At 48.3% G+C, this 15895-nt stretch overlaps 1 protein-coding gene across 1 annotated transcript; it reads left to right on the top strand.

Annotated features, from left to right (window-relative positions):
* On the top strand, window positions 6025-9557 carry LOC8085127. Its single transcript, XM_002441044.2, has 2 exons — window positions 6025-6208; window positions 7443-9557. The coding sequence occupies exon 2, from the start codon at window positions 7472-7474 to the stop codon at window positions 9326-9328; it is 1857 nt and encodes a 618-aa protein (XP_002441089.1). The 5' UTR covers window positions 6025-6208; window positions 7443-7471; the 3' UTR covers window positions 9329-9557.

The raw sequence follows: 15895 nt of genomic DNA, 5'->3' as shown, positions 1-15895 counted from the left end.
ATTACAAACTTTACATACAAAGTTTACAATAAATACCCTGACGGGCAGACACTAGTCTATTCCTACAGACTACTTTATTGGCCTAGCTGCTCGGGCTGATCACCCGCCTGGCCCTGCTGCCCGGACGAAGGGGTCGGGGCCACCGGCGCCTGGCTGGTCGAGACCGCAGGCGTCGACCGCCCATCTCCAGCAAAGGACGCGCCCGACAACTCCCTGGCCGACCTATCTGAGCTCGGCTGGTCTGGAGGAGTGGCCGTTCCGCACAGGTTGATGTCGCCGATCACTGTCGACGACAAGTCCAGCAGACTACCCCGAAGTTCGTCCGCTTCTTGTGGGCCGACTTCCTTCGGGTACCCCTTCTCCAGCCTGCTCAAGTCGACAAGGGGGTAGTGGGCGCGTACCATGCTGAGGACGTGCGCGCCGGCAAACTCCCCGGCGTCCTTCACAAACTGCTGGAGCCAGTCCCACGCCCGTTGCGCCTTTTGAACCGGGGTCAACTGCGGCGCGCGGGGCTGGCTCTCCGGGAGCTCGGGACTGATCAGGTCCAGGACCGGGGACACTCCCTTCCAGATCCTGCAACAGTTGACCTTCCAGGAGTCCCGGTCCTTGACCAGCTCATCCAGGTGCTTTTTGGCGTTCACCTTGAGCACTGCAAACGAAACGAAACGTTACTTTCGGCATACCAGACAAGCAAAGGGGCAGGTAGCAACCAACAAGGCGGCACCCATTACCAGCTAACTCCCGGTCTTTTCGACTTAATTCCTCTTCCGCTCGCCGTCCGGACTCCTGTGCACTGGCGAGCTGTTGGCCGAGCTGCTCTTTCTCTTGTTGGAGGCTCGCCACCTCCTCCTCCAAGTCTGTGTGAATCCTAAACTGGTCAGCGAAGCAAACTATACAAGTCTGCGAAACTGCTCGGAGTGTGAGACTAACCTTCCTGCAGCCGGTACTGGTCGGCCAGGCGACGAGCGAGGTCGAGACGACGCTCCTTCTCGGTGCTCATCTCGACCACCTTCTCTCCGACCTCCGCCCGCAACCGGTCTACCTCCGCGGCAAGGGCCTTGTTCTCGGCCATGACGTCTTCTATCTGGTCAAAGCACCGTTTCCGGTACTTCGCCGTTTTCATAACGTCCTACAAAGCAAGCATATAACAATGCGCAGAAGACAAGGCAAAAGAATGCGCGGCAGCTCAAAACGACGCTTACCTTGACTTCGTCGACAAGGCGCTTGGCCGCGCGCTCCACCCTGGCAGCCTCTTCGGACTCGGCAAGCTCCTCATGACCGATAAAGTGATCCCCGCGTTGGCGCCACACATACACGTGTTGGCGGCCATCACGGGGACGACCCTCGATCTCTTCTACCTCGTCGTCGGAGGCCGCCCTGGTTTCCTCCTCCTGGGCTGCGTCACCCCCGGTGGTGGTCCCAGGCGTCACCGTCCCTTGGACCAGACCTGGGGAGCCCGCAGCCGGAGAGGCTCCTGCTCGGGGCGGCGGGGGGACTTCACTCCCCCCGGCAGGAGGAGCGGTCGGAGACTTTCCCTTCTCCGAGGAGTCAGTTGGGGGAGCCTCCCCAGCCCTGGTCGGGCTGCTTGTTGTAGTCGGCGCCGCGCTCGGGAGCTCCTCGGTGCTCCCAGGCGCGACTGCAGCAGTCGGCTGTTCTGTGGTCTGGGGGGCCGCATCCCCAGAACCGCGGGCAGGCTCGCCCGTTCCCTGGCCGGCAGTTTGGCCAGGGTCGACATCCGATGCCGCACTACAGGAACAAAAGTTAAAAAAAAAAGGGGAGTCCAAATTACGTAAGTTGAACACTTACAGGTCTGACCGGCGATGGGTCGCGGTGAACCTCCTCCTCGCCCGGCCGGTCGGCGCCTGTGCCCCCACCTCGGCAACTTGCGGGGCAGCCGCGCCGCTGGCCACTCGATCAGTGGCGACCGGTGCAGCGTCTGGGCGGCCCCGAGGCCGTCGGACCAACGACGGCGCAGCCTCCTCGTCGTCGTCGTCGTCGTCGACGATCCGCACGAGCCGACGACGCTTCGGCGCTTGGCTGCTCTCCGCCGGTAGGTCTGCCGGCAGCTCCGGCGTCGGCAGGGGATCCACCGGCAATGGCCTTTTCCCCGCCACCCTCTCCTCGGAGGTCGGGACGGGGCGGGCTCTGCTTTCCTCTGGCGGGACCTCTCCCACAGGATCCTCCATCCCCGGTGCCAGTGATACGTACACTACGCACCGGTCGACATCACCGACCTGCAAAAGTAACAGAGATGAGCCAACTACAGACGACATACGAATGATCAAACGGAGTCTGCTACATACCTTTGGTGCTGGTCGTCCTAACTTGAAGGCTTGCACCCGATCACTGCTACGGGTGAAGCCCCCATCCGCGAAGTTAAACAGCTCGTTCAGCAGCTGTTGTACCTCCGCTTTCTCCAAGATCTCCGACCGCATCCTGGTCGGGTCTGTGCTTCTGGCATACTCGTACGCCGAGTGCACCCTCTTCTGGCAGGGCATCACCCGGCGACAAATGAAGTTGCCGACCACGCCAAGCCCATCCAGGCGCGACCAGTCGATCAGCTTCATCAGATCCGCCACTTGACCGTCGAACTCCGGGCGGTCGGTCCAGCTCGACCTCTTCTCGGGAATGTACCCCACGTCGCAGAATGTGGAGCTGCCCGGCTCCTCCCTGACATAGAACCACTTCCTGTACCATTCGGTCAAGGAAGTGTTCCATGGGCAGTGCAGGTAGCGATTCTTCATCCCATCGCGAAGGTTGAGGTATACTCCACCTGCAACCTTGGAGCCTCCAACTGCTCCTTTCTTCCTCAAGCAGAAAAGGTACCGGAAAAGATCGAAGTGCGGCTCTATGCCAACATAGGCCTCGCACAGATGGATGAAGGTGGAAATAAGGAGAATTGAGTTCGGGTGCAGATTGCAAATCCCGATCTCATAGTACAAAAGAAGTCCTTGAAGAAAAGGATGGACAGGAACACCAAAACCTCTCTTAACGAAGTCTTCAAAAACGACGACCTCACCGGCGCGAGGATCGGGGTAGCTCTCCCCCTCCGGTGCCCTCCAGCCGCCGAGCTCTGCGTCGTGCAGAAGCCCCATATCGACGAGGTCACCAAGAGATTTCGTGGTGCTGCGAGACTTCTTCCATTCCTTGGCCATCAGGTCGGCCCTCTTCCTGGAGTCGCTCTTCGCCATTAGAAGTGCGAATGTGAGCTGGAGTTAGGAAGATGCAGGTGATTGGGGAAGATGAGAACGGAAGGTTTGAAGGCAATGGCAGGAGAAGCGGTACAAGCGGTCCTATTAGGCCCTTATAAACCCGCGACCCCACCTCTCCCACTTCCTGTAATCTCGGGAAGTGGGCCGGCCATGCGGCGGACGCGGCGTTTCGGTTTACAATGATTATAGACAATTAATGCGGCGGAGTTTTCGTACCAATTGATGGTTTCCTTTTCTCAAACCATGCAAAGAGCGGTTGTACAGTTGCCAGGCACAGCTTTTCATGCATCCGTCTGACATATCGCCAGGAGACCCTGTCACGTCAACTTTAAATTTGAAAGACCTTTTCAAAAGTAAGAAGACACATACGCCAGTGAGTCAGCAATCCGGGGACTGCACCGACCACCGAGCACTCGACGCTCGGGGACTGGTCGCCCAGTCTATCAGCTCGGAACTTCAAGGACTGCACCGACCACCGAGTACTCGACGCTCGGGGACTGGTCGCCCAGTCTATCAGCTCGGAACTTCAAGGACTGCACCGACCACCGAGCACTCGACGCTCGGGGACTGCTGTCTAGTCTATCAACTCAGAACTTCAAGGACTGCACCGACCACTGAGTACTCGACGCTCGGGGACTGGTCTCTCAGTCTATCAGCTCAGAACTTTAAAGCATGCACCGACCACTGAGCACTCGATGCTCGGGGACTGGTCGTACAGTATAGTAACATGTAATTCCAAGCAGCACACTAAGTGCCTGGGGACTGGTCGATTGGTCTTTTCGATTGCAGACGAGCATGACATGCTCGGGGACTGGTAAATTCAATTCTTTAGACCTTGCTACAAGGCTCATACTTCGCCTTCCAGCAAGCTCGGGGACTACATCGGTACGATGCATCTAGCGATGCATCTCAGTCTCAAAACTACTTTGGGGAATTTTCTTTTGACCCTGGCACCACGTGCCTACGACACCTACTACCAGGCTCGGGGACTAAGTGGGCACACTTCACCTAGCGGTGAATTTGCTTGCTTTTTTGTTGCTTCTACCTTTCAGAAAGGCAAAGTGGGCACACTTCACCAGGAAAGAAATTTTTTTTAGAGCACCATGCATTCTTCGAACAACCTGCTTCTTCGATGACAACGTTGATCAATGAACCGTTTGGGCGATTTCCCCGCTCATTGAAGACGACAGGCCACGCTGATCGAAGAAGCTCAAGACGGAGTGTTGCATCACAATACATGGCGCTCGGGGACTAGCTGTGGGGGTATAAACCCCTATACCCTTACGGCTAGACTTCAGCTAGGAAGCTTGGCCCACTACGAGACGAGTTCAAGGCTTGATCCGACAGCCCGAGTTTCGCGCAAGGAAACAAGACGTGGAGATCAAGCAGGATTCTAGTCGGTTAGAATAGGAATTGATATCGAATTATCTATGGCAATTGTAACCGGCTAGGATTAGTTTCTAGATCTGTAACCCTGCCCTCCAGACTATATAAGGAGGGGCAAGGGGACCCCCTAGGACAGATTATCCCTCAACACAATCCAATACAACCAGACGCAGGACGTAGGTATTACGCCAACTCGGCGGCCGAACCTGGATAAAAAGCTTGTCCGTGTCTTGCGTCACCATCGAGTTCGTAGTTTGCGCACCGTCTACCGATAAACTACTACCGTGGGTATACCCCAAGGTAGACTGCCGACTAGCTTTCGTCGACATCCGTTCTTCAAGGTTCGATTCATCATTGTCTTCTTCTGTATACTTGAGTATAATCAAGGTACTACACTTTGGTAGTATATAATTCTCATTAATGTTAAAGTGAATCTCACAAAGTAGCGCGTGGACCTCTTGTTGTAGCTTCTTTGCATGACTACGTGTAACCGGTCCATCGGTGACTTGGGCTGGTGTCGGTGTAGGTAAAACTTGAGTAGTTGTAGCTTGACTTGGAGCTTGTGACATCTTGCTTACTGGCATGGTCATATCATCGGAGAGAAAATCCGATTTTATAGTTTGGAGTGAAATAATCCACTCTAAGGGTGTGTTTGACATAGCTCATAATAGCTTTATGAGCTGTTGTGAGTTGCTTTTTTTTTTGCCAAACGCTCTTTTCTACATAGTTTTATGGGTGAAAGCTATTTTTCTTCTCCTCTCACAAAGACATGAGTTAGGATGAAGGTGAAAAATAGCTTATCCTAGCTCTCTTCCCCATTTCTTTTTTTCATCCATGCATAAAGCTTCAGCTGTTTTGCCAAACAACTTTTTTAAAACAGATCAACTTTACCTAGAAATTTGCTCATAAAGTTCTTTTCTTCAAAAAATCCAACTTCACTAGTGAAGCTGGGTTGTGCCAAACAAGACCTAAATAGTTGGAGGATTTATATAAACTTTTTTCTAAAAAAGAATTAGAGAGTGAAAAGACATATAGAGTGATTTTTATATAAATGACTTCTTAAATAATAATTTAAAAGTGATTTTTTTAAAAAAAAGACTTAGCTTAGCGGTTCAAAAATAACGTCAGGATCCAAGGCGCCATCAGCCAAGATTTACGTAATTTCTAGAAAAAAAATATACAAAAGTGAAAATAAAAAAAAGTTCGAGGATCTCGCGGTCGCGGGCGCCCCTTTCCCATCCGATCCACGCCCGCGCAGGAACGCACGCGCCGTCCCACCCCCACCACACGCGGAACGCAATAGACCAGCGCGGGATCGCAGCCCAAGAGGCCAACGCCAACCCGAAACCCACCCGATCGCTCGTCGGTTTGCGCCTGCGCCTGCGCGGCCTCCTTCCGTCCCGGCTCTGGTCTCTCGCTCGCCCGCCCGCCTCGTCCCGTCTCGCTTCGTCTCCATTTCCTCCCCACCCGGCCACCACACCCGCGTCAACCAACCAAACCCTAGAAGGCTCTCGCCCCCCGTCCCCAATCCTCGCCGCCCCCTCCCCCTCACCCTCCCCCGATCCCCGCCGCCCGCAGGCCAAAACCCTACGCCTCTCCCTCGGCGCCGGGTAAGCTCCTCGTCTCCCCGCCCTTTCCTTCCGCTCCCTGTTTCTCCTCCCCTCCATCTATGATCCCCACGCTGGTTCGGTTCGATTCGATTCGGGCGTGGAGTCCGGTGGTGCGCCATGGTTTGATCCGCCGACGCGCGGGAATGCCAACGCGCGCTGGAGCGTGCGCGGGAGCCGCGCGCCCGTGGAATTCCGACGGGGAACGGCCCTCTCGGGCTGCAGGGGGGATCGCGTGATTGCGCGGTGTGGATGACCGTGGCGGCCTGGCGGGCGTATCATGCGCGCATGGGCATGGAAGAACGCCCCACGCCGAGAATTTCCGGGGAATTCGATTGGGGCGCAGGTGATGGCGCGCGGGGATTTGCGGGCGGGTCGTCTCGGTGTCAGGATGCTGGTGAAGCTATGGATGAGTACGCTGTACAGTCTCGTGAAAAGGGAATTTTTGGTTTCTTATCTACTGGCTGATGATTAGGTCTTGGAATTCAAGGGATTTGGAATGTAAAGGCAGTTTTTTCTGGAGGCTAATAGATGCAAAACGCTCATTCAGCCAAAATTCTGGTTATAGTAGTTTTAAGTTGGTCTTTCAAAAAAAATAGTTTTAAGATTGCTGTTTTGATTCTATAATCTGATGGCAAACGGAAAATAAGCGAATATACTCGAGCTAATCCCATGAGTTAGAATTCTCTGATTCTGTAACGATTTAGTAATCACTTGCTTTAGTTCTGTTGTTATGTTGGTAAGGTTGTTTTCTGTTGCTTGGTAATGGGACATGGGAGGTTGAAACAAACACAATTTCTTTGCTGCAGAAAAACAACTAAAACAAAACATCATTAGTGGATGGAGGTTGCATGTCAAATGAAATTGGAGCCAAAATGTCTCTGCTTTAGTTCTTTTTGGCATGGGAGACCTGCGGTAGTTGTCGTGTAACAGCAACATGGCGTTCATTTGTTATCAGGATGTCAGGCTGCTTTTTTGCTGTTAGCTTAGCAGGAATATGGATCATGTTGCATGGTGTGTTTCCTTAAAACAGCTGTCTGAGTTGGCCTAGCTGTTTGTATTTCTTATGTTTCATTAGATATGTACTTTACATTTGTAGTTATTATTTTTTTACTTGGATATCGATATTCTGTATTTGTTATGATTGAACTCGCCTCATTGGCCAAGAAGAAGATCAGTACTTTACACATGTTATCTTAGAGTGCTAACCTTTTTTCTTTTGCAAAATTCATCGCAGGTATAGGCAGTGTAATCACTTTGTCAGAAATGCCTTCTGCATCCAAGTCCAAGTCAAAAGACAGATCAGCTGCAAAAGTTGCAAAAGAGCAACCCAAGGTTGCTGCAAAACCAATGGGAAATGGTACGCTTGCAAGTTCTTATAACAACCTCTCTGGAAAGTTCCATGTTCTGGAACCATCAGCCTCTTTGTTGGGTAGCCAAGGCATCGATAAATTCAGGAATACAGATGAAATTGATGAGCATTCTCGCAGCTCCCATGGTACAGGGGATTTTGATTGTGCCTCCAACAATGGTAGCTGCTCTGGTGAGTCAGAAGATCCAAAGGAAAAACCAACCAGTACTGCGTCTCGGGTAGACTCTGTTCCTGGATGTGATATTGATAAACGCGAGAAGATCAGACAGAAAAATGAGAAGAAGCATCAAAGACAGAAGGAGAGGCGTGCCCAAGAATTGCACGAGCGTTGCAAGGGATACCTTATGTCCAGAAAATTGGAGTCACTTGCACAGAAGCTTGTTGCGATGGGTTTCTCAGCAGATCAAGCAACAATGGCCCTTATACAGAATGAGGGTTGCGTTGAGGAGTCTGTTACCTGGCTCTGCAACTTTGATGGCAGTGAGGAAGCTAAGCAACAACTTGCAGCTGATCAACAGTCTGGAGCTAACTTGAAGATTGATATAGCTGATGAGCTTTCAAAGATTGTGAGCTTGGAGGCAAAATATAAGTGTACAAAGCAAGAAGTTGAAAGAGCAGTTGTTTCCTGTGAAGGTGATCTAGAAAGGGCTGAGGAGGTCTTGAAGACACACAAGCAAGAATCAACTGCAGTCCCACCAAAGCCTGAGGGATCTGGCGATTCAAGTGGCTTGCCTAACAAGCAGCAAGTTGTACTTGCACAGAACGCTGCAAGGCCTCAAACAAATGGATTTTCATCAGTAGGATCTCAGCAGATGAGAAGAGAGGAGAAAGACATAAACTATAAGCTTTTGATGAATGGTAGTGGTCCAAAGGAACCTGCAATTAAAGGTTTTCAGCCACTGGTAACACCAATGAAGCCAGATTTGGGCCGTCAGCAATTTGTTCAACCTGAGAAGAGACGTCTCAATCCCAACTCGATTCCGTCAGTTCCTTATGTGGCATCGTCTCCTTTGCCTGTTGCAGTGCCACAACTGAAGTCAGACATGCGGCATGTGGCAGGAACCAATGAGGTGAAAAGTTCGATGCCCAATGGAAGCTTGCGAGAGTCAGTAATTGTAATGCAGCGTCCTCAATCTGCAGGTACCAGGCAGAGCCTACCATCCACTAGCCATAGTATGTCTGCGTCAGAACAATCTGCAAGGGATTGGTTCTTAAATGGCGCATCTGGTGTGGATATGATGTTGAATGGGGGCTTAGGTCATGGACTAAGGAATATGAGTTTGGACAGTGTTAGTTCTGCCAGGTCGTTTGGACATGCAAACCATCAACAAAGTTTTGTTTCTAATCCTATAGAGCTGGCTGCCAATGGTTGGGGTGGCACATGGAGTTCTGGAAGTACATCATCTTCCCGTTCTGTGGCGTCATCACTGGGGGCATTTAGAGGGTGGAATTCATCTGAGTCGTCCTCTGCAATGCCTCATTCTGATTGGAGAACCAATGGGCCAGCACCTTATGACTACACCTCAGTAGATTGGAGCGTCGACACAACGTTATTGAACCCAGCAGCAAAGAGCGAGCGGCTGTCGGACACATGGTCAACCATGTTCATGGGTGGCAGATCAACAAGGACACCTGGGAACCTCAGTGCTGCAGGCATCGCAGGGTTGCATGACAGTAACCATCCGATGGATCCTGCTCCATCACCTCGTCCATATGAGTGGCCTACTTTCTGCAGGGGAGGATCTTCCTAGTTTCCCCTACCCTGTAGGTAAGAGGCCATTGAATAAAAAAAAAGTAAAAGCTGTCATTTGTTTCTTTTCTTGTTTTGGTCTCAGTTGCAGTTGGTTGAAAAAGTTTTACTTTGTGTATCGAACCGTGCTTGTGTACCTTGACTGTTGGCCGAGATAAGTCATCTTTCTGTGAAATCGTTGTGCATGAAAAATGAAGGGAGAAAATTGAATCTATCATGGTTGAAATGCAGGTGTTGCTTATATTTTACTTGCTATAATAGTAACTTACTGATTCTTTGTCACAGTTCGGCTTGGCTGACATGCTTATTCTTGCTTCAAGTACAGTGTTTTTACTGGGGTCCTTCTGAAGAAGGCACACATGTTTTTCTTTTATTTTTCTTTTTAATTTTTTATTTGTTTGACTATTCCCATTAAAACTTGTATATGTGTTTCATCTACCTTCCAGAAAAGAAGTTAAAAGAATATATCATGTTTTATGTGGTGGCGTTGTGCAACTTATGTTTTATTATCCAGAAAATGTAGGAGTTTCCTATATGTTAGCACTGTGTATTTCCTTTACAGTGATTTATGCCCATGAGATCAATTGTGGTTCCAAACCATTTGAAGTTCCTTTTCTTCTTCCCTGTATATTCAGTGAACATTGAATTGAGTTTCTCAGTCCGTTCGGTTGGCCAATTCTCGTGATGACTGATGATAGCAGTGTTTGAAACTAGGTAGCATAAATGGCATGTTCATTTAGATTGTGAAGACCCAAACATATCATATTGACTATAGGATTCTATTTTGACCCTCACAGGGGTTCTTGGTACAATTTGCTATACCAGTGTATATGGTGTTTGTACCGCAACTTATATATTTGTCTTACAATTGAAGTGGTGCTTTCATGCTGACTAAAGTAGGAGTGGTTAAGCGTCTTTTATACTATTCAAATTCAAATTTGTCATCTTTGTGCATACCTGCATGTCGTTCCAATTTGTGCATGTGCAATATTGAGAAATGCTGCTGATGCTGTTTTTAATAGACTATATAGTAGAATTATCCATCCTGCTTGCTTGTCTTTCTGTTGTGCATGGACAACGATTTGGCCTGAGTGGTGATACTGAAGTCTCCATGGGATGGGCTTGACGTACACTATTCTTTATTATTGGCTATAGTGGGTCGTTTGTTTGTTTTTGTTCCACCTTGTGCCGTGATACATATCGTATTTTCTTCAAGATGTCTGACCTATAGGCTTCTGAAGGGTGCCTTTAGTTTTGTGCAAATGCTTATTGGGTTGCTAACCGGTAGGTTTTTTGTTATGAGATTCTTCATGTTTTTTTCATTTAGATTGAAGTTTGTGACGCCATTTTGAAATATGCGTTGCGTGCCCTTGATTGCAACTGTCAAGCTACAGTTCTGTTGTAGTGATTTTGGTTTGAATGTGTTGGAGGTTGGAAAAGGACGGAAAAAGAAAGAGTGAATGTGTTGCAGGTGTATCAACTGATGTTGCTACTTCCAGCAGGGTTTCGTTGATTACAAGGTCAGGATTGAAGTTTTGGTGCAAGTTTGTGATCAGTCCTTGATGGCCGCTGACTGAGGTGTGCGAAATGAGGGCTATTTAATTTGCAACTAGGTATCGAGTGCGCTGGACAAAACAGGTGCAGCGGCCTCGCCTTGATCGTTTGGTTGATAAGTTATGCTTAATTTATTGTGAGAGAAAAATACTGCTGAATGGCTGACAGATTTGGCTGATAGACTCAAACGAACAACGCCATAGTCGCAATACCAAACACAAACAGATGCCCTCTCCCTAGAAAAAGAAGTCGGCGAGTTAAGCGAAACGAAAGATGCCTTGTTGCCAAACATTCCACCCGTTCCGTTCTGCCAACCTGCTGCCGCAGCCGGAGACATCGCCGCATTCCCTTCATCTCCCGGTCAAGTTGGCGGCGAAGCGAATTCGAATCCGCTAGGTGCCGGAGCGAGCGGCGCATGTGCATGATGGTTCATTGGCATTGGCATGGAGACATGGAGTGCTGTGCATCTAGCCGGCTCACGCACGGCGAGGCCGTCAACCATGGCCCATTTTTCTAGTTATTACCCGTGTCTGAGTCTGAGCAGTCCATGTTCATTGGGACGGCGGGCGGGTTCGGCAGGGACGCACGCACTGCCGTGGGGTGCCGCCCGGTGCGGAAGCCTTTTCCACGTCGCCGTCCGACGTCGTGCATCGATTCGTCGTCGGAGTAGGAGCCGGACGCGATTTCGACGCGGCGCGGCAGTGCGAGGCCCTGTGCATGTCCATGTCCCCCCCCCCGTTGAGATTATATATTCGACCAAGTCTGATCAAGTTATTCGCCTGCTGTTTGGGCAATGTCAACCTGTTCACAAGAAAGCAGATACTCAAATACTAGACGGTACACGGTAGAGTTCCCTCTGGTGACGAGAATGTGCCCAGAGCATTGCAGTTGGCCGCACCACGGCTACCGGCTCCCGGCATCGGCAGTGGCACGAACAGTCAGGAAGCTCACCGCGTACGCCTTTTTTTTTTACCCCCTCCCTCTAGAACACGAGTTACACGACGCAGCCGGGTATATACCTTCTGAGCGAACGAGTGTGTGCTTTCAAAGATCCAATTTTTCACAAGTGGACGGTCGTGTGTGTCTGCTGTGGGTGCTCACTCAGCGGTCGCCGGTGAAAGCGTAGCTAGCTGCGAGCTACGAGCATTTTGAGGGAGGCGCCCGCGCGCCGTGGCGTGGACGAAAAGAGCACGTACACCGGCCTAACCTACCGATTCTGGTACTCGGTACGCTTGCTGATTGGGGGCACAGATGCTCCACTGACTGACGGTGAAATCTAAGCCCAGCTGCGCGCGCCCAGGAGGATCCAAAACCTCAGTCACAGAAATGTACCGCTGCTCGCGACAAGCAAGGACCTGGTTGATCCCAACGAACGCGTTGGTATCGTCGGCCACGGTCCACACGACACGACCAATCATCGCCGGCCGCAGCAATGGCGCAGCGCGCGATCGAATGACGCGCACTAGCTACCACCACGCGCTCGACCGGCCGGCCGTCCCGTCGCACTCGCGCGGCGCCGAAGAAGTGGCGCGGCACGACGGGCGACGCGACCCACCGTCCGGGAACGTGCGCGGCCGATCCCGTGGCGTCGTGGCGACACCTGCGCGCGCGCGCCTCCACGGGCAGTGACTAGTGAGTAGTGACGGCGACAGGCACCCGGCCGGTGACGCGCCGCCCACGCTGCCACGAGGCGAGACATCTATCGCCGTGGTTGCCGCCGCGCCGGTCGCCGTAGTCCGCACCTTTGCTCTGGCCGGGCTCAGCTAGTCAGCTTCCTGTCACGTGGACAGCGTAGATGCAAATGCAATGCATGTATGTTTGAATTGGTTACTACTCCCGACGTTACAAGTTGTTCTAAAAATCTTGGCATTTTCAAGTTTGACCAAAAATATATAGAGGAATATAAAGATTTATGTCATAAAATAGGTACACTATGAAAATATAACTAACAAAGAATTTAATGATACTTGGTTGATACCAAAAATTTATTATTTAACTATATAAATTTAGTCAAACTTGAAAAACTTTGTCTCTTCATAATTTTTGGAATAACTTATAAGGGAGTACTTGGTAGTCAAGCGATACGGGCCTGCAGGCTGTAGCTGTTGCTATTTAATTAGCGTGCACATAAAAATTCTTTTTGGTGAATATAGGGTGAAATTTTGTGTACATAAAAGAGATGCACCAAGCATAGGTGGTTGGTTTTGCTTTGCCTCTAGTTATTGATTCTGAATCTTCTTTCGTAATCCAATAAGTTTAGGTCTTGTTTAGATGCACCTAAAAACCTAAAACTTACAAGATTCTCCATCATATCGAATCTTACGACACTTGTATGGAACATTAAATATAGATAAAAAATAACTAATTGTACAGTTTACCTGTAAATCACGATACGAATCTTTTAAGCCTAGTTACTCTATGATTGAATAACGTTTGTCAAATAAAAACGAAAGTGCTACAGTATCAAAATCCAAAAAATTTTGGATCTAAAGAAGACCTTAGTCCGTTTTCTTACTTTCCTAATTTTCTCTTGGATTCTTGGGAGTTGGGACCAGCCCGTACTATGGTGGCCCCCTCAACTCTTTTTCTCTACTCCTAGAATAGTAGAGGAATGGAGCCATGGAGCAGGACATGCACCATGGCCTTGTTTAGTTTCAAAAAAATTTGCAAAACTTTTCAGATTCCCCGTCACATCGAATCTTTAGACACATGCATGAAGTATTAAATATAGACAAAAATAAAAACTAATTGCCAGTTTGGTCGGAATTGACGAGACGAATCTTTTGAATCTAGTTAGTCCATGATTGGATAATATTTGTCAAATACAAACGAAAGTAGTACTATTCCTATTTTGTAAAATTTTTTGGAACTAAACAAGGCCTATGTTGAAAAAGATGGAGGCATGGACACCTGTCATCATCATTTCTAGGTGCTTGAGTTGTGGAAGAACAAGATGTTGTAGTTGGAGCTAACTAAATACACTTTGATATCTTTGAATCAAACCTAAAAGAAAGAAGAGAGTAAAAAACTTGTAACATTGTCTTTTATCTGAAAAAAGAACCTGTAACAAATGTGGGTTGGATTATCGACGGAACTGAAGATGGACGGAGGTGGTGACAAGGCGCGAAGATTATCAAGTGTATGATACTAGCATCAAGAGTGTTACAAATATGATAGTTGCATGCCATTTCACTTGTCGTCGTCATTAATAGTGTTTCAATTGTGATAAGAGTGTGATGTTGAACAAGGAATAGTGGTGTTTTGTTGTATTTGGGTCAAGTGAAAGAGAAGGACAAATAATACCAATCATGAGAGTTCCCCTTCCTTTATTTGATGTATTTGAATATCTAAAATAAAAAAACTAGAGGTGAAGAAAATGGATCATGTTGTTAATTGTAGATGCTGACAAACCTAGTGACCATATTTGCTAAGAAGAGTGATCAAAGTAAACTACAGATGATCATAGTTGAGCAATGTGCGTAGAAGGAGCAAAAGAAAAAAAAAATAAAAAAGGACACATTTTGATACTGTTGGCATCATCATATCGGAAAATTAAATAAACTATATAGATAAGTCAACCATGAAGCATATACAATGGATCTATCTACAATAATGGAGCAATTAAGTCATACACAATGCCAAACCGAGATAGGATAATCAATGAATCGTCTAGCATCTGGTGTTTTGGACACCAATTAACTAAGACTTTGAAAGTCTAATAATAGTTCTAAAAGTAAAGCCATATTAAAATATGTTAGTCACACTATTGTGCTGAGCAATTTAACTAGCTATATAAAAGTTTAGCTTGACATGCAACACTAACTTAAAATCCTTCAATTAAGCAAGTTTATGATTTCCTATCTCTTATATTTCAACATTGCTTCAATTTATCATGCAACAACATTGTCTCCCATCCCGGTGATGGATGTTGTCATGCATCCATGTTGGGGGACTGAAACAAGGAATGCGAGCATGAGGAATACACTCTCTCACAACTAAGAATATTTTTCATGGTAATTTGTACTACTTTTATATTTGCACATTGGTGATGCAACTATCAAGAGATCATTTTTTAGGTTGTGTGGGACTCAATATCCCAGCACACGTGTGCCAACTAAAGATTCATAAAAAATTGTAGCTGCTGCTTGGTATCCAGAGAGCCACCCAAATCCATATTTGTTAGAATATGGTAGACTGAATATGAATCGGTATAGTCACCCCAAATCACATTTAAGAGATTGTGGTTGCTCCAGCAAATTACTTATTCTATCCTTAATACCGAAAAGTTTGAAGTAATTACTCATAATTCATCTCCTTCACCCTCAAATGTGGGGATCCACACCCTCTCCCCTCTCCCCTCTCCACTTTAAAAGGTATTGATAATTTAACATAGAAGAAGAACAAGAAAATATTACACTTCTAATAATAGGAGATCGTCTATATAGACTTGGATATGGGAGATAGATAATCCGTTGGAGATGCTCTTGCATGGTTATTATTTTATTGGTGATAGGCAAAATAGCCATGAGTGAATTCTACGAGGGTGTAGAACTATGGGAACGAAGATGTAGGTATGGGCGTGGGCAAAGCACGGTGTGACCATACCTCCCCTAACGATAGTTGTATGGAGAAAAAAAAAATCCTTTCTCTATACACTTGTTTTTGTCTATACACTTTTGTGCAGCTCCTTCCTCACATGTCCATAATTGATATTTCTTTGATTGTATATATTTGTAGCTTATCCCATATTATCCTCTCGTGATACTTTGTCGAGCTGGCCCAATGGGGTGCGAGATTGGTAGGACGCCCATTGCTCTCACTCTCTCCAGCCGGGTTGCTCGATGCGGGAGGACACATCGGGAGGAAGGGAAAAAAAAAAAGCGAGCACTTGCGGCACAGGCGAATGAATTCCAGCCACACGCGCGGCCATGGCGTTCCCCACCTCCGTGGTCACCCACCCAGTCACACACACTCCCCTTATCGGCGGCCTCCCGCCCTCCCCTCCCCTATCGCC

The sequence above is a fragment of the Sorghum bicolor genome, chromosome 9 (genome assembly GCF_000003195.3).
Source record: "Sorghum bicolor cultivar BTx623 chromosome 9, Sorghum_bicolor_NCBIv3, whole genome shotgun sequence".
Classification (NCBI taxonomy): domain Eukaryota; kingdom Viridiplantae; phylum Streptophyta; class Magnoliopsida; order Poales; family Poaceae; genus Sorghum; species Sorghum bicolor.
Note: the sequence above shows the minus strand (reverse complement) of the source record. Positions and strands in the feature narration are given on the sequence as shown.

Bases quoted from the DNA above. Each gene is read 5' to 3' on its own strand.
- LOC8085127 (XM_002441044.2), top strand. From the start codon at position 7,472: ATGCCTTCTGCATCCAAGTCCAAGTCAAAAGACAGATCAGCTGCAAAA.